Below are 16177 nucleotides of genomic sequence, written 5' to 3' on the forward strand. Positions count from 1 at the left end.
GTCTGAGGCCATAGCCACTCTCTGTGTACACCCCTTTCCTTCAGCCCTCTCGCAAAGTCTGGGAGGCCACAGGTGACTATTGAAAAGGTCCCCATCTCTACAGCTCTGGGAAGGGCTTATCTAGAGGACAATATAGTCGGGGATTGTACCCTGTTGCCAAATTTTACAGAGGTGGCTCTGTCCCTACTATTTTTTTAACTTAAACTTTAATCCTATTTCTACCAATAGCAATCACAAAATTCAGGTCCGCTGTTCTGCTAATAGCTTCCCAAGCGGATCGTGGAATGAATGTGCAGCCACCCGACCACTGTTTGTCTGTGTGCAGCTCACGGCGGAGCCTCTCATCTCTGTGGTGGGTTCTCTCGACCTTGGCACACACTGTTCCAGGCCAGGATTGCATTTTTCTCTTCCCATCCCTTTCTAGATGTGAACTCTCTTCTAATCAGATCACTGGCATTAAGCCTGGTCACCTAGATTTTGGAAGGTTCCACTGAGGTACCTTTTAACACATTGGATGGTAAAGACCATTCTGAGCTGTAAGCATTTCATCATCAAATGGGCAAGAACAACTTGGGTTTTACTCCTTTCCATGTCTAAGGATTCTGATAATGTTTTGTTGATGAAAAGGTTATACTGATGACTTTGCTTTTGAGATAAGAATTTGCTTTATAGTCAGGCTGTCCTGGAACTCACAGCCCTTCTGTCTCAGGTATTCTGCTGCTGGAACAACAGACAGGTGTCACCCCACTTGGCTTTACATTGTTTACCTTCTTTTTCCTTTAAGTGTGGCAATTATAAGGTAAGTTGGTCTATGCTTAACACTTCTGGAAAGAGCGTTTTCTTGGGTAATTCATTCATGCATTCAATGGATAACCATTCATTCATGCATTCTTTGCGTACTTCTTTTATCTTCGCTTGGCTTTTCCTAACTTTAAGGTTAGGAGAGTTGGCTTCAAGGGCACTTTATCATAATGAAACAAAAAATGCAGGTGGCTTGGGATGAAAGCAGCCAAGTTCTATTTCAATTCTCTCCTGCCTGACCCAGGTTGAGAGTAAGCCTTTGGCTCAAGTCCAGAAGCCATCCTCCAAGATCAAGAAGCTAAGAATGACCCGATGTTCACACAAGGTAGGAAGCTGTGGTCAGTGCCCTTTCTCTAGAAGAGGGTGTAGGAAAGCAGATGGTTGGATACAGTTTAACAGGCCATTTTGCTTAACAACAATCACACTCTAAATATGGCTGTGTATTGATATGTGAACTCTCTCCCAATCAATCCCTTGGCCAACTGATGCAGGATAATGGGGATCCGATTGTAATGTATCTGTAGAAAAGATTGAGGTTTGTGTTGCACATAGAGCAGGAGGAACTCCTCCATATTTGTATGCATTTTCAGAGCATTGTATGAAAGTCAGACAAACACTTTGGGAGACACATTGAGAAACTTACTATTTCTTAACTGAAAAGAATTCTGGCTGGAGACAGGCCTTTGGGGTCTCTGATATTGCAATGGTGATAATATAGACCAGCACCTTTGGTACACTCCACATATATTTTCTCATAAAAAACTTATGAGGTAGGTCCCATTTTTGTCACCATGTTAGCAACGAAATAAACCAGGCTTAGAAAATCAATGTGACCTATTGGAGGCTTACAGTTCATAACAAGTAGAGGGAGAATTCAAACCCACAGCCCAACTGAATGATTATTCAATTCTCTGGAATCTGTTTTTTCTTATGAAAAAGAACCTAGGTTAGGTGCCACATTGTTGTGGAGTTACGGATAGAAGGGATAACCCAGGACACACTTGCTTCCCTGGGATGCCTGTAACCTATTCCCTTTCTCCTTCTGTAGAACCCAAACACCAGCATCACTACACTCCCCTTTGTGGACACAAAGGGGAAGAGGAACACTATTAACTTCCCACACATTGGCAACAAAGTCCTATCAAAGACATCCACGCTGTATCAGGTGAGTAAGACAATGGGCATTGGGCATGCCCTCGGACGAGCAGATTAAAGGCCCGAGTTCAATGCAGTACCAAGTCTGGGGAGGTCTGGGTTCCAGGTTTCTTCTCACTACAAGTGAAAATTTTAACAAATCTGTGCCTTGACTTCCTTTTACCTATAAAACGGATGCTCTGCGACATCATGAGCACTCATCAAGGAAAAGGAAAGAGAAGTCCCTGCTATATAGATGGTAGAGCCATTCAAAAGATTTTCTTCCAGTGTCCTCTACTTTAAAACAATGTAATTATGTGTAATGTGTGTGGGTGTGTGCATATAATGTAGGCGCTCACATACCCAGAGGAGCATGTCAGATCTCCTGGAACTGGAGTTATAAGCAGTCGTGAGTCACCTGATGTGGGTCCTCTGCAGGAGCAGTACACACTCTGAGCCCTGTTGCCAGTCTCTTCTCTACGTTTCCTATGTGAGGACAAGTTGAACAGAGGCTAGTCTCACCTACGTTGACATTCCTATGATCTAAGTCACTTAGCTTGTTTGGAGCTGGCCTGTATTAGTTATTCTTCTCACTGTTGTGATTAAATATCTGAAAGGCAGCAACCTGAGGGAGGAAGGGTTTATGTTGGGCTCAAAGTGTAAGGCAATAAAGTTCTTCATGGTAGGGAAGGCCATGGCAGAAGGTGCTTGAAGAAGCTGTGGGCAAGAGGCAGAGAGGTGAATGCTGGTGATCAGCTTGATTTCTCTCTCTATTCAGTCTGGGGCAATCCCTCACTCTCCATTAATTGTGCTTCCTAGTAGGTTTTCTGTCCCTTGATAATAGGTACCTCTGTCGACGTAATAAGCCAGATCAAACCAAATTGAAAAAGTGTAACAAGTTTATTTGAACAAAGCAACTCCTGGGCGGGTTCTCCAGTTCCAGAGATCAAAGCAGGAGAAACCGCACACCCAACCTAAAGCCGGGAGATTGTATAGCTTGTAGGCGAGGGGAGATGAAGTGTCCACCACAAGCTGGATTTTTGCCCAAGTATAGTCAAAAGCTGGGGACTTTAGGAGAGACTAAGGCTGCTGGCAACTTCAGTGGAGGAGTTGCTATTGCTGCCAAGATGTGGAACTGGGCCTTTTTGCGTTTTTCCCTTTGTTCAAAGATTCCCGGAGTGAGCAGGATTTGGAGAGACAGGAATGGGGCTTTCTGGATCTTGTAGGGGTGAGCTGGAGGTTTCAACCAAACACTTCCCACATTCAAGGTGGGTCTTCATTCTTCAGTTCAGAAAGACTCTCATAGACAAATCAAGAGATGTGTTTCCATGGTGATTGTAAACCCAGTCAATTGACAATGAGAGGTAACCACCTCATGGCCTCCTCAAGAGCAGCGGTAAAAATTCTCGAGTTTCTCTAAACAGTGACAACCACTGGGTTGTCAGCTGCATGATGTAATACAGTGGACCTTCCAGGGATCACATGACATTGAATATTCTCTCTAGGAGAAGGGTTAAAAGACCTACAATCTCTAAACTCAAAACTACCTTCACCAGGGAGTGGTAGGAAATGATCCTGGCTGGAGGTAGGTCTATTAGGTCAACTGGATGATCTATGACCTCCAGGAGAAGTCCGTCTTTTATTACCAACTTGTTTCCCTGGACAGGAAAATCAAATTCGCAATAACCTGTTCTCTTCTGACCTCAAGACTTCAGAAATACCTTTCAACTTTAACCCTAAAGCCCAAGACACCAACCCACACCCAGAAATATCAAGGAAGCACAAGGTTCCTCTAACGGCAGCAGGTAGGACTTTCAAGGAGGAGCAAGGTAGAGTGGTAGGGGAAGAGAGTGGTGGGGGAATAGAGTGGGGGGACAATACAGTGTGTGGGGGGGAAACAGTGTGGGGGATAGAGTGGGAGGGATAGAGTGAGGGGAATAGAGTTGTGGGGGGAGCATGGTTATGGATGTCTAAAATGTTGATTGCTGAGCTGAGCTGAACCGAGATATGGTGATCCAAGCTTCCATGTTCTGGAGTTATCAATTAAGGTAAAGAACCAAAATGAACAAAGTTAATCCTACGACCTCTCACTGTGGCTGGCTAAGCAGGAGGCTAAGAAGGACTGAGCACCAGCTCTCTATCGTCCATTGCTAACCACAGACCTGTACTAGGTCAAGGCCGCTGTGTCCGTGTAGACAGAGGGAAGGCACTGTCTCACTGTGTTGTATGAACTCAAGAGGGAAAGGCATGCAAGTTAGAATTAAGGTTGAAAATGCTGAACTGTCTCAGTCGGGTGTTTTGAAGCTTCCTTCCTCTTGACAGAGCCATCTAGACAGGGAAGCCTGAGAAAGACCTCAGTCAGGGCCAGGTAGAGGGCTACAAATGGCAGCATGCCTGGCGGGGCCGGGGGAGTGTGTGCTCCTAGGTTCAACATGGAGGTGCATAAGGATGCTGCCTGACGGAAGCTTGATCCTGGCCTGTAGCTCTAGTAGGCGACCACCATGTGTGTGAAGAGCTTTGAGTCAGGAGGGAAGCTGCCCTGTGGTATCTGCCACAGCAGAATAAAAGCTTCTGTAACTGTGCATGGTGGCGCCTGAAAGAGCAGAAGCCAGACTCCACCCAAGGTTCAGAGCCTTGTGGCTTCCTTCTTAAGATGCAAAGGTAGAAAACCCAAGTCTGCTGAGCATCTTCCATGTGCCAGTGTTGCTCTGCGCCCTGGGGTGCTACCTGGGTTGGCTCAGCACAGAACTGAGTGGGAAAACCTGCCAGGACAGTTGCTATATTAAAGTCGTATTTACATTACCAGTCTGGCTCCAGTAAACATTATCACTTTCAAACCCTCTCCTTGTGTAGTGTGATCCCACATGAACTTGGGCAGCGGCACCTTGACCTCACACTGTTGTTGCCACAGACTTTGCTCCTGGAGCTTGTCCCCATGCTGTGTGGCACCCCGTAGACTTGGGTTGCTAAATTCTCCTTGACATTCATTCCTGTTCCATTTCCATGTGTGGTCCTTAGGAAGGCAGCTTGCTGGGAAAATGCCCCCCCGCCCTCCCACCGCCTGGCCCGAACTAGAAAGAATCTGTGTCTGGGGCCAACCCCCACACGACTCAACTGAGTTGAAAATGTTTTTCCCACACAGAGGCCCTAAAGTTTTTTAAGAATCAGCTGTCCCCTTATGAGCAAAGTGAAATCCTGGGCTACTCGGAGCTGTGGTTCCTGGGGCTTGAAGCCAAGAAGCTGAAGGTGGCTCCTGAGAAGTTCAGCAAGACAGGCTTTGATGACGAGCACGGCTCCTACATAAAGGTGAAGGTGCTGGGTTAGGAGAGCTTTGTCAGGACTTGGGGAGGGGGCACTGTATGAAGAGAAAAACAGAGGGGGTATTTTACAGTACTTTGTACTGATGTACTGGGGGTAGGTTTCCCAAAGGAGTCTAGTGGGTCCTAAAATGCTGTATTTTTTTAAAAAAGAAAAACAAAACAAAACCAAAAAAAAAAAATCGTGTGATTTATTGTACAAAACCCTCTGTTATCAGAACGCCAATGCTCTCTTAATGCTGGGCAGAGGTTTATATGCTGGGTGAACTACCATGGGCTCCTCTGAGTAATCCTGGACCCAATGAGAACGGAAGAGGCATCACCCTCATGCTTGCTTTTTCATTTTATTTCATATAAACCCCACTTGTGGACTTTTTTTTCTATTTTATAGTACGAATCATTTTCTCACCAGGAAGGGAAAAAAAACCACTTTTGTTACTGTCTCTGAGGCACAGTACTTAACTTCATTTTGTTTTCTAATTTTGATCCCAGCAGCTCCACTCTCACCTCTCTCATCCCTCTGGGTCGTGGGCGATGCCTTCTCCCAGCCTGAAGGTGGAATCAGGGCAGTGATCCCTGCTTTTGATAATGTGTGGAGGTGATGCTTCCTGCACCAGACTGCGGTTGTCTGGTGTCCCCTTCGGACAGCTCATTGTAACTCGGTGCCAGAAGACAGTCTTTGATGGTTTCTTAGAGTCAGGAGGTTTCTCAAGCTGCTGGGCACACAAATCAACTAGGGGTCTTGTTAAAGTGCAGATTTGTATCTGGCAATATGTGATGATCTCTTGTGGTTTCACATTTACAAAAGCATTTCAGCGATACCCAAGCCACCAGCCAGACCACACTCTGAGAAGCAAGCATGTCATTTCTAGTACACAGACTCCATGAGAGGCCAGGTTCTCACACAAGGGGCCAGGTTCTCTACAGGTTTGAGTCAAAGATCCTTTGGAAGTCTTATATAAACTGTGGGTCCTCACCTCTCTCCCACAAAAGCAATCTTCACATACATGAAGTTTCAGGCAATTGATGGAGTCATTGGTTATAAACCATCAATTTAAGTTTATCCCAGACATCATCACCCATTTCTTCCTAGATCCTTCCAACTCCCCATTAACCAGGATCTTAAGTGAGCATACTGGACCTCAGTCAGATCTTAAAGAGTTTTTTTTTTTTATTTGGTGGTGGGGTGGGGTGGGTGTGCTTGTGAGTGTGTGTTCTTTATAAGCTCTTATCGGCTTCTTTATTTCACTTTACACACCAACACATCATTCATACACAACCAAATACCCAAACAAGCTATTCAGTTACAATCTTACATTTATTTTACCAACAAATGCTACCTATATACTTATATACTATATACTTATTGCTCCCCTGTCACAAGCCTGGGCATCTTCTAGACTCTGCAGATATAAAGAGAGCCACCTATCACACATGAATATACTATGATTATTCAGGTAACTACAATTAATGTCAAAGTGGGCATGTAGGCAAGCATGACATACCAAGCAAGCGCCGTGAGGATGATTAAAGCAATGCCAGGCAAACACATATGCACTTTTACACGAGCATGTCTGCTGATCTGATCCATCCTGTTCCATCACAACCTTTACTAGGAAATGAGAGCTCTTTTTCCATGTTGATAAAACTGTGCACACTCAAACTCATGGTTCTGATTCCTTCTATATGAACAGAATCAACACACACATGTTCACAAGTATATCATGAAATCTACACAAACACTCATCCTTTGCCCTCCCTGACTCACGGGTTCAACTTTAGAAATCAGAGATTCACAGAGCTAGAGGGCCTCAGACACCATCTCAATCTGAATTCCATGCCTGACTTTATAAATCAGAGCACTGTAGCTCAGAGCAAACAAGGGGCTTGTCTGAAGTCATGCAGCTCAAGTCTTCAACCATTAGCTTCATGTAGCTTTGACTGAATGCCTGCCTGCACCCTGTTTTCCTAATGAGAACTGAATAATGATTCTCTCTCTTCAGAGACATTTTTATTCTTAGCCAAGGGAGGCCCAAGTTCCATAGTTTCTCGGGGTAGGTTTCAATCTAGATAAATGGAGGAGATGTCTGGCCAAGAAATGGCAAAGCAGACACTGAGCCTTCTCTTTTGGACTGCAGGCAAAGCAAGGGTCAGAGTGGAGCTGGTCCTTTTCTGCTTCAGGTCCTAATCATAGAGAAACACAAGTTCCCCCAAAGAGCATCTCATGCTCTTTCCACTATTAGACGTGGATTAAATCTTGTGGGACATTTCCCGGTACCACATGTGTGGTCTGGGGTCCAAACAACCTAATCGTTTATGAGGAGATAAGTTGAGAGCAAGAGTTGGAACCATTCCCTTCCTAAGAGTGATCCAGGAACTGGGTAGTGGGATCCGGGAGCCCTGGGGTGAGGTGAATCCAGGAGTCCATGGTTCTGTCCCTCACTGCTGACCTGACTTCTGCAGGTCCTGCATGACCACATTGCCTACCGATATGAGGTTCTGGACATGATCGGGAAAGGGTCCTTTGGACAGGTGGTCAAATGCTTGGATCATAAAAACAATGAACTGGTGGCCCTGAAAATCATCAGGAACAAAAAGAGGTGTGGCTTGATGGGTAACATAGGACATAGAACCTAGACTGTGTGACTCCTGCTGTTCTCAAAGGCCAATTCTCTCCTCCACTGCTCTCTTCTCATTCTCTCTTGGCTTTTCTTGTTCCCCTCTCTACCTGTCTGACACCACAAAGGGGTGAGAAGAAGCAAAAATGGAGCTTTGGATGCATTCTGACATCCTAGACCTTCTTGGGGTTGTTGGGAGAGATTGAGGACTGTCTACAACATTGTGACATGATGTGTGTTTTCTGTCCTCATTGCCCACCGTCCTGGTCACTCCCCAACCACGCCAGATTTCACCATCAGGCTCTGGTGGAACTGAAGATCCTGGAAGCCGTCAGAAGGAAGGATAAAGACAATAGCCATAATGTGGTCCACATGAAGGACTTCTTCTACTTCCGGAATCACCTCTGTATCACCTTCGAACTCCTGGGGTCAGATGCTTTTTCTTTGTTACATTATAAATGGTTGACTAAGGGACAGAATAGAAATCGGGGTCAGAACACTAGATATTTGTTCTGGATGTGTTACTTAGTGACCAGAGTAGACATATAATAGTTCCTCGGATAGAAAGGGGGTTGAGATGGAAAGCTGACTTCTGACCCCATGCCTGAATAAAAGCTGTCACCTGCTTGCATCCATACTTCTACTGGGCTTCCTGGATGCTGAGTATTGGAGTGGGTGACATAGCACAGCCCTTGCTCTCAGGATTAAAACTGAAACATACTGAAAAGGACATCACTTGGCTTTCATGTTCCCTTGTCCTGGCCTTCCAATCCTGTGGTGCAGAGATTAGAACACAGAACCACAGGCAACTGGATACTTAGAGGGGGCAAAGAACTTTGATTTTGAGTACAGGCAAGAAAGAACAATTTTTTTAAAATAAGAAAACAGGACCCTGATTTATGTGGATTGACTAACTACAGGTCTGAAAAGATGTGCTTGCGAGAAGGGTGCATGCTTATTTGATTACCTTTCTCTCGGTGAACACTGATGCATTTGAAGTCAAAGCAGAAGCTCAGAATGCATTTATCCAAGGAGAAAGATGAGAGGGAGCTCTCAGTAGCCAAATGTTCCTGGGTCATTGATTTAGTAGCTTGAAGCTTTCATGACAGTGTTCACTTCAGCGAGAGAGTGGACATTCTGATCACCTTATCTGGTGACTGAAAAACATAGTCTACTCTCCAGTATGCACTGTGGTAGACTAGACAGGATAGACTGCTTCTCTTAGCCATTTAACACCAGGCCCATACAGGTAGGATGTTACTGTATTTTAAAGAGCTATGAGAAGAAACCCAGCTATGTTGGGGAGTTACTCAGGGTCAAAGGTCAGAGTGTCTAGAATCAGCTCTCCTATCTGTATTGTACCTGATGGCTTCCTAAATGTTGCTATAGACAGATACTGTCAGAAATGAAAGGGGGAGGAAATAGTCAGACGCATGCAAGTCTTTCCTTCCTGTCCTCATCTTGAAGTCTGCAGGGAAGATAAAAGTCACCCGCTCACACATGTGTGTTTCTTTAAAAATGCTCAGCATTCATTTCCAAGCCTTGCAAGTCAGCAGATTTCATACAATACAGCATGGCTTTATGGAATGTCGCAGCCTTTGCTACACTCTAGAGAACTGAGGATGGCGTGGGAAGCATCAGTTTTCATTCTTGCAGGACCACAGTGAAGGGGCTAAGTAGCCACGCTTACCATTGGTAGAGTAGGGGCTCCCTGGTTTGTCTGAGCTTCCCCTGGCCCCCTCTCGATTCCCATACATGTCATGATGTTGAAGTACGCATGCAGGCGTTACTTTGTCGATGGCTCCCTGGGTCTTACCCAAGAGCTGGAGGAACTATCGTGCAGCCTTGCCCCCTGGTTTATGATCTGTTTGGTATGAGAGGGAACCATGTGACACAGGTATATATGTGTGTCCCAGCAGAGCATGATGTCTGACAGCCATATACATCACTCTCCCTCTCTCTCTTTCTCAGAATCAACTTGTATGAGTTGATGAAGAACAATAGCTTTCAAGGCTTCAGTCTATCCATAGTCCGGCGCTTCACCTTTTCTGTCCTGAAGTGCTTGCAAATGCTCTATGTAGAGAAAATCATCCACTGTGATCTCAAGCCGGTGAGTACGAGCTGGCCAGCTGGTGGGGCTGGCTGCCATCACTGGTTTCTCCAGGATGGAAGTGAGGCAGTGTTCATTAAGAGGCGGTGAAAGAGCGAGAACTAAAGCATAAATACTGGGCAGAGTGATGTACTGAGGTAGCTAGGAACAGGAACACCTGAGGACTTTCCTACAGAAGTGGGGGCATAGCTGCTGTCTTGAGCATCAAGACATACTACAAGAAGTCCCAGGAGTCTGGATTTACTCTTTTGGTACTTTTGATTGCCAGTTACTGAAGTCTTTAAGAGTCTTCTTTGCAGCTCAGCCCAAGTGCTCCACGGCAGGTCTCTGCCTCTGTTTCCATCAGTTGCTGAATGAAGGTTCTATGGTGATATTAAAGATATTCATCAATGTGACTACAGGGCAAGGCCAGTTTGGGCCCCTCTCCTCTATTGCTTAGGCTCTTAGCTGGGGTCATCCCTGTGGATTCCTGGGAATTTCTCTAGTGCCAGGTTTCTTGCTAGCCCCATAATGGCTCCCTCAATCAAAATATCTCTTTCCTTGCACTCATCTCTGTCCTTCCTCCATCTCGTCTATCCTGTTCCCTCAAGTTCTCCTCCCTCCTCTCCCTCTTTCCTTCTCCTCCCCTCTCACCCTCCCTTCTCCCCCAAACTCCATGCTCCCAATTTTGTCATGTGATCTTCTATTTCCTCTTTCCAGGTGGATCTATGTATGTTTTCCTTAGGGTTCACCTTGTTACTGAGCTTCTCTAGGATCATGGACTATAGGCTCATTAGTCTTTGTTTTACAGCTAGTATCCACTTATGAATGAGTATATACCATGTTCATCTTTCTGGGTCTGGGTTACCTCACTCAGGATGGTGTTTTCTAGTTCCATCCATTTGCATGTGAATTTCAAAATGTCATTGTTTTTTCTGCTGAATAGTACTCCATTGTGTAAATGTACCACATTTTTTTAAAATCCATTCTTTGGTTGAGGGGCCTCTAAGTTGTTTCCAGGTTCTGGATATTACAAATAATGTTGCTATGAATATAGTTGAACAAATGTTCTTGTAGTATGATGGAGCATCCTTTGGGTATATGCCCAAAAGTGGTATTGCTGGGTCCTGAGGTAGGTTGATTTCCAATTTTCTGAGAAACCTCCATACTGATTTCCAGAGTGGTTGTACAAGATTGCATTCCCACCAATAATGGATGAGTGTTCCCCTTACTCCAATCCTCTCCAGCATAAGCTATCATTGGTGTTTTTGATCTTAGTCATTCTGACTGGTGTAAGATGGTATCTCAGCGTTTTGATTTGCATTTCCCTGATGGCTAAGGATGTTGGGCATTTCCTTAAGTGTCTTTTGACCATTTGAGATTCTTCTGTTAATAATTCTCTGTTTAGTTCTGTACCCCATTTTTAAAATTGGAGTACTTGGAATTTTGATGTCTAATTTCTTGAGCTTTTACAATATATTTTGGAGATTGGTCCTCTGTCTGATGTGGGGTTGGTGAAGATTTTTTTTCCATTCAGTAGGCTGCCTTTTTGTCTTACTGACTGTATCCTTTGCTTTACAGATGCTTCTCAGTTTCAGGAGGTCCCATTTATTTATTTAGTGTTGCTCTCAGTGTCTGTGCTGCTGGTGTTATATTTAGGAAGTGGTCTCCTGTGCCCATGTATTGAAGGCTACTTTCCACTTTCTCTTTTATCAGGTTCTGTATGGTCAGATTTATATTGAGGTCTTTAATACATTTGGACTCGAGTTTTGTGCATGGGGATAGATATGGATGGAGGAGTGAGAATATGAGCAAAGAGGTCAAGACCATGATGGGGACACCCACTGAAACAGTTTACCTGAGCAATTGGGGGCTCACCAACTGTGACCAGACAGGGAAAGAACCAGCATAGGATCAAACTAGACCTTCTGAATGTGGGTGACAGCTGTAAGGCTGGGGCAGACTGCAGGATTTATCCCTACTGCTTGTACTGGCTTTTTTGGGAACCCAGTCTCTTTGGATGGATACCTTGCTCAGCCAAATATAGTAGGGAAGGTCTTGGATCCTCCCCAAAGCAATGTGCCTCACCCTCTCTGAGGAGTGGATGGGGGTGGGATGGGGGTATGTGGAGGGAATGGGAGGAGAAGAGGGAGTGGGAACTGGGATTGGTATGTAAAATGAAAAAAGATAGTTTGTTTTCCTTTTTAAAAGAAATTTATTTTTTTTAAAAATAGAATAAATTATAAAAAATAAAAAACCCATAAAAAGAGTATTCTTGTCAGTTAGGTGTGGTGGGAGATCAGAAGTTCAAGATCATCCTCAGCTATATAGGGAGTTGAGGACCAGCCTGAGATACATGACATCCTGCCTTAGACTGCCTTTCCCCAATATTTATTATTGTATATTTAATGAGAGCATTGGAGATTACTCTATAACATGCCTCCACAAACAAAGCCAGTAAAATCTTATTGCAGAGATTCATGCACAGCCATAATGGGAAGACCCACCATGGCATGTCAAGGTAGGCACATCCTTATTGAGAATCATACTTTGCATATTCAAAACTGGTGGACACCTGGCAATGGCACACATGTAGGCAGATGGTCTCCGTTTAATTCTCATCCTTACTGGCATTGTATACATAGCTTTATATCTGTACTGATCACTTTATATAGGAACTGCTTCTTTGGGAAGAGGGTTGGGTTTCATTTTGGTTTTTTGTTTGTTTGTTTTTGAGTCAGAACTCAGGCTGCCCTAAGCACATCAAGCTGAGGCTGACCTTGAACTCTTGAGCCTCTTGCTTCTACCTCCCTCAAGTACTAGGACTACCGGCATGCACCACTGTATCTGGCTAGGAATTGGTTTCTAGATCTGTGCCACCCACTGGACTACAAGTTCCTCCTGAGGGCAGGGACCACTTCTTTTTACCGTTGTGTCCCCAGGACCTGACCCAGAGCCTGGTGCCTGACATGGAAGGCAACAAACGGCTGTGGCATGGGTAATGGCTGTCAATGCAGAGCAGTGGTTTGGGGCAAGCTACGAAGAACTGGTCCACGACCAGCCTAACTCAGACAGGCCACAGTTTCCAACTTGTCCCCACTCTCCCCTCTTCATCCTAAAAGCGGTGATTAAAGATTTTCAAGATAGAGAAATATGTAACATGAGTGGGCCGTCTTGTTGGGGCTTCTTTCCCGCCCTGCCCCCCAGCTGTTTAGTCCCACAGAAAAATCACACTGAGATCTCTATAAGTTATAATGCTGATTGGCCCATTAGGTCAGGCTACTTATTAGCTAACTCTTACTTCTTGATTAACCCATTTTTTTGATCTATTTTAGCCATGTGGCTCAGTACGCTTTTCAGTGGGGCAGCTTACATCCTGCTGCTTCGGTGGTCTGGGCAGGAGTGGGAGGAATCAACTTCCTCCTCCCCAGAATTCTCCTGCTCTCCTTGCATCATTTCCACTTCCTGTCTGGTTTTCCCGCCTACACCTCCTGCCTGGCCAATCAGCATTTTATTTAAAACATGGTTGACAGAATACAGACAATTTTCCCGTACCAGAGATACAGTCGTAGCTGGTTGGAGCCTCATAAGGATGAAAATATATTGATTTATCTACCACACCCAGTTCCAAAATTACCTTTCCAGCTCCAAACGGCCCCATAATACCTATGGTGTTTAGATTTGGGAAGGTGGGGAGGCTGTATTCCACCAAGGAAATCCACAAGTTTTTTACCATCCAAATTATCAGGTAACAGATTTTTTCGAGACAGGAATCAAGTGTACTCAGTAAGTGTGTCCCTTTGGGAAACGATACACAAACCAGGAGGGTGTTTGTGAATATGTACTAAAAAGCAGGGGATTGTTCTTGTGTCTTTAGTGTTTACAGTGCATGAGTTCTGAGTGCCCATAACCTTGTACTCTTCTAAGAGAACCCTCTCCCAGTAAGAATGGAGAATGGGAGGGTGTGACTGTCCATCTTCCATTGCCGTGACAAAATATCAATGGAAATCAGCCTCTAAGGAGGAGGAAAACTTTGTTTTGGCTGATGGCTTCAATCTGTGGCGAGTTGGCGCCATCATTTTTGGAACTGTGGTGAAGCTGAACATCATGACAGAGGGTGAAGCTCATCATTTCATGGTGGCCAGGAAGAAAAAGAGGGGGATGGGTGGGGCTGGTTCTCAGTATCCCCTTTACTGCCAGGCCCCACTAACTTCTCACTAAACCCCACTCCCTAAAGTCCCTGCCACCTCCCCATAGTGCTGCAGGCCAACAAGTAAATTTGCAGCACACAGGCTGGTGGGGATACACAAGGTGCAAGGCACAGCCTAGGGCTGGCTCCACCTCATGAAAGAGCCTCTTCATTGAGCTGGAGACACACAGGAAGTTCCTCCTCTTTTAAGACTTCTGCTGTCTATCCTCCCTGGGTTCACAGACATTCTTCTGCAATGGCAGAGGCTTCAGACTAGCTCTGCTGGGACCAATGTGCATGTCAGCCCAGTATGCAATCTTCTCACAGGGAGACCCTTGAGACACAGTTAGGACCTTATTTTTCCAGCCTTAGCCAGCACAGTTTCACATTTAGCCGAGGCCAGAGCTCTGCCTTGATCCATGACTTGACTACACACCTGGCCCCTGAAATTCAGCATCAGAGCCGTACAGCCCCATCAAATCCTTTTATCTGTCTCTCTGTCTGTCTATCATTATCTATCTGTTATCTATTGGCCTATGGATTTATTAGTTCTATATTATCATAGCAGAGTGTTAACGATAGTATTTCTTATAAACATTATACATATTCAGCCAATGACATTTGTAAGGCCTCATTCCTTAGCAAACGACCTGGTGCCAAAGAACCCATAAGTAAACTGATATTGTCAGGAGTTTATGCACAAGAAGGGAGAGGAGAGACAAAATATACAGAAATGAAGGAATGCAAAGCAGTGAAGACCGGGTCCAAATCACATACCGACCACAAGTCAATGGGGAGTCCCAGGATGGGCAGACAACGGACAGTGGAGAAGATGTGGGAGAGACCTTAGAGGTGGCTGTATCTGAATGGGACTTTCCATGTTCAGGAGTGATATATGGATAAGGAGAGGGTCTAGGTAGCATTATTTTAAATAAACCTAACATATATCTTCTTTTCTCCAGGAAAATATCGTACTATACCAGCGGGGCCAGGTCACTGTTAAGGTTATTGACTTTGGATCAAGCTGTTATGAACACCAGAAAGGTAGGCCCTTTGCCAGACTCTCTGTCTCAGCTCGGCTAGTATATGTGCTCTCTATTTGCACACCAGGTTACCTGGGTGCCAGCCCGGGTTCAGCCATCACGACTGCCAGCATACACTTGAGTCAGGTGTTTCACATCGCTGAGTCTAAGTTTTTCATGTATAAAAAGAAAGAATTGTGTCCATAGAGCATACGGACTCTCTGAAGTTCTCATAGTCCTGGCTATGGAATGACCCACGAGCACCGGGTCCCCAAACTGACTGGATGTGCTTAGCATCGCCTGGAACACAGCAGTCCCCGGGCGCTTGACTTAACATGCATCAGATCCAAATTTCTGGTGCGTACTCAAGAGGGCACTTTAGGAAGCAGTCACTCTACAGTTTCAACTCCACCGGTCTTGATTCATCCAACCTCTGAACCTTCTCAAGCTAGAGCCTAGAAGGGAACCCTGGAGCAGATTCCTACCAATCTTCACCGGACGTAGCCTGATTTATCTGCCTCTGCCTTTTACAAGTCTGATCTAGGGAACACGTCCCTCCTATATGTCACTCAGTAGTCTAGGCACAAAAAGACAGAACCAAAAAACTCCAATATTGTCTCATAGAAGTGAGATAGCATCTGGCTATGTATTCCAAGCTGCCTGGGAATCAGAGGTCCTTCTGCTTCTTCCTCTCAGATGCTGGGAGCACAGATATGTGCCACCAAACCCAGCTAAATGTTAAAATGCCTTGTGTAAGGTAGGGGCTGTAGTTCAGTTGGTAGAATGATTGCCTATTTATACCTAGGAATTGGTGGGTCTAATCCGAGCACCAAATAATCCAGGCGTGGTGGCACGCAACTGGAATCCTAGCAGTGGGGAGGGAGAGGCAGGAGGGTGGGAAGTTCTAGGTCAGCTCAGCAGGTCCCAGCCTAGGAGTTGTGACTCCTTCAGCAAAACTCTATCTCCAAAATGTTTACATCACGATTTATAACAGTGGCAAAATTACA

General features: G+C 45.1%; 1 protein-coding gene across 1 annotated transcript in view; it reads left to right on the forward strand.

The window, feature by feature from the left end:
- Dyrk4 (dual specificity tyrosine phosphorylation regulated kinase 4) overlaps positions 1–16177 on the forward strand; it is a 40807-nt gene that overhangs the window by 13777 nt on the left and 10853 nt on the right. Inside the window, exons 5-12 of the mRNA XM_048444088.3 lie at positions 1046–1126; positions 1850–1966; positions 3602–3740; positions 5078–5241; positions 7716–7852; positions 8158–8298; positions 9842–9980; positions 15111–15192. Of these exons, the coding sequence (XP_048300045.1) occupies positions 1046–1126; positions 1850–1966; positions 3602–3740; positions 5078–5241; positions 7716–7852; positions 8158–8298; positions 9842–9980; positions 15111–15192 (1000 nt within the window). The remainder of the gene's footprint in view (positions 1–1045; positions 1127–1849; positions 1967–3601; positions 3741–5077; positions 5242–7715; positions 7853–8157; positions 8299–9841; positions 9981–15110; positions 15193–16177) is intronic.

This window comes from Myodes glareolus, chromosome 3 (genome assembly GCF_982192425.1).
Source record: "Myodes glareolus chromosome 3, mMyoGla1.1, whole genome shotgun sequence".
Lineage (NCBI taxonomy): Eukaryota > Metazoa > Chordata > Mammalia > Rodentia > Cricetidae > Myodes > Myodes glareolus.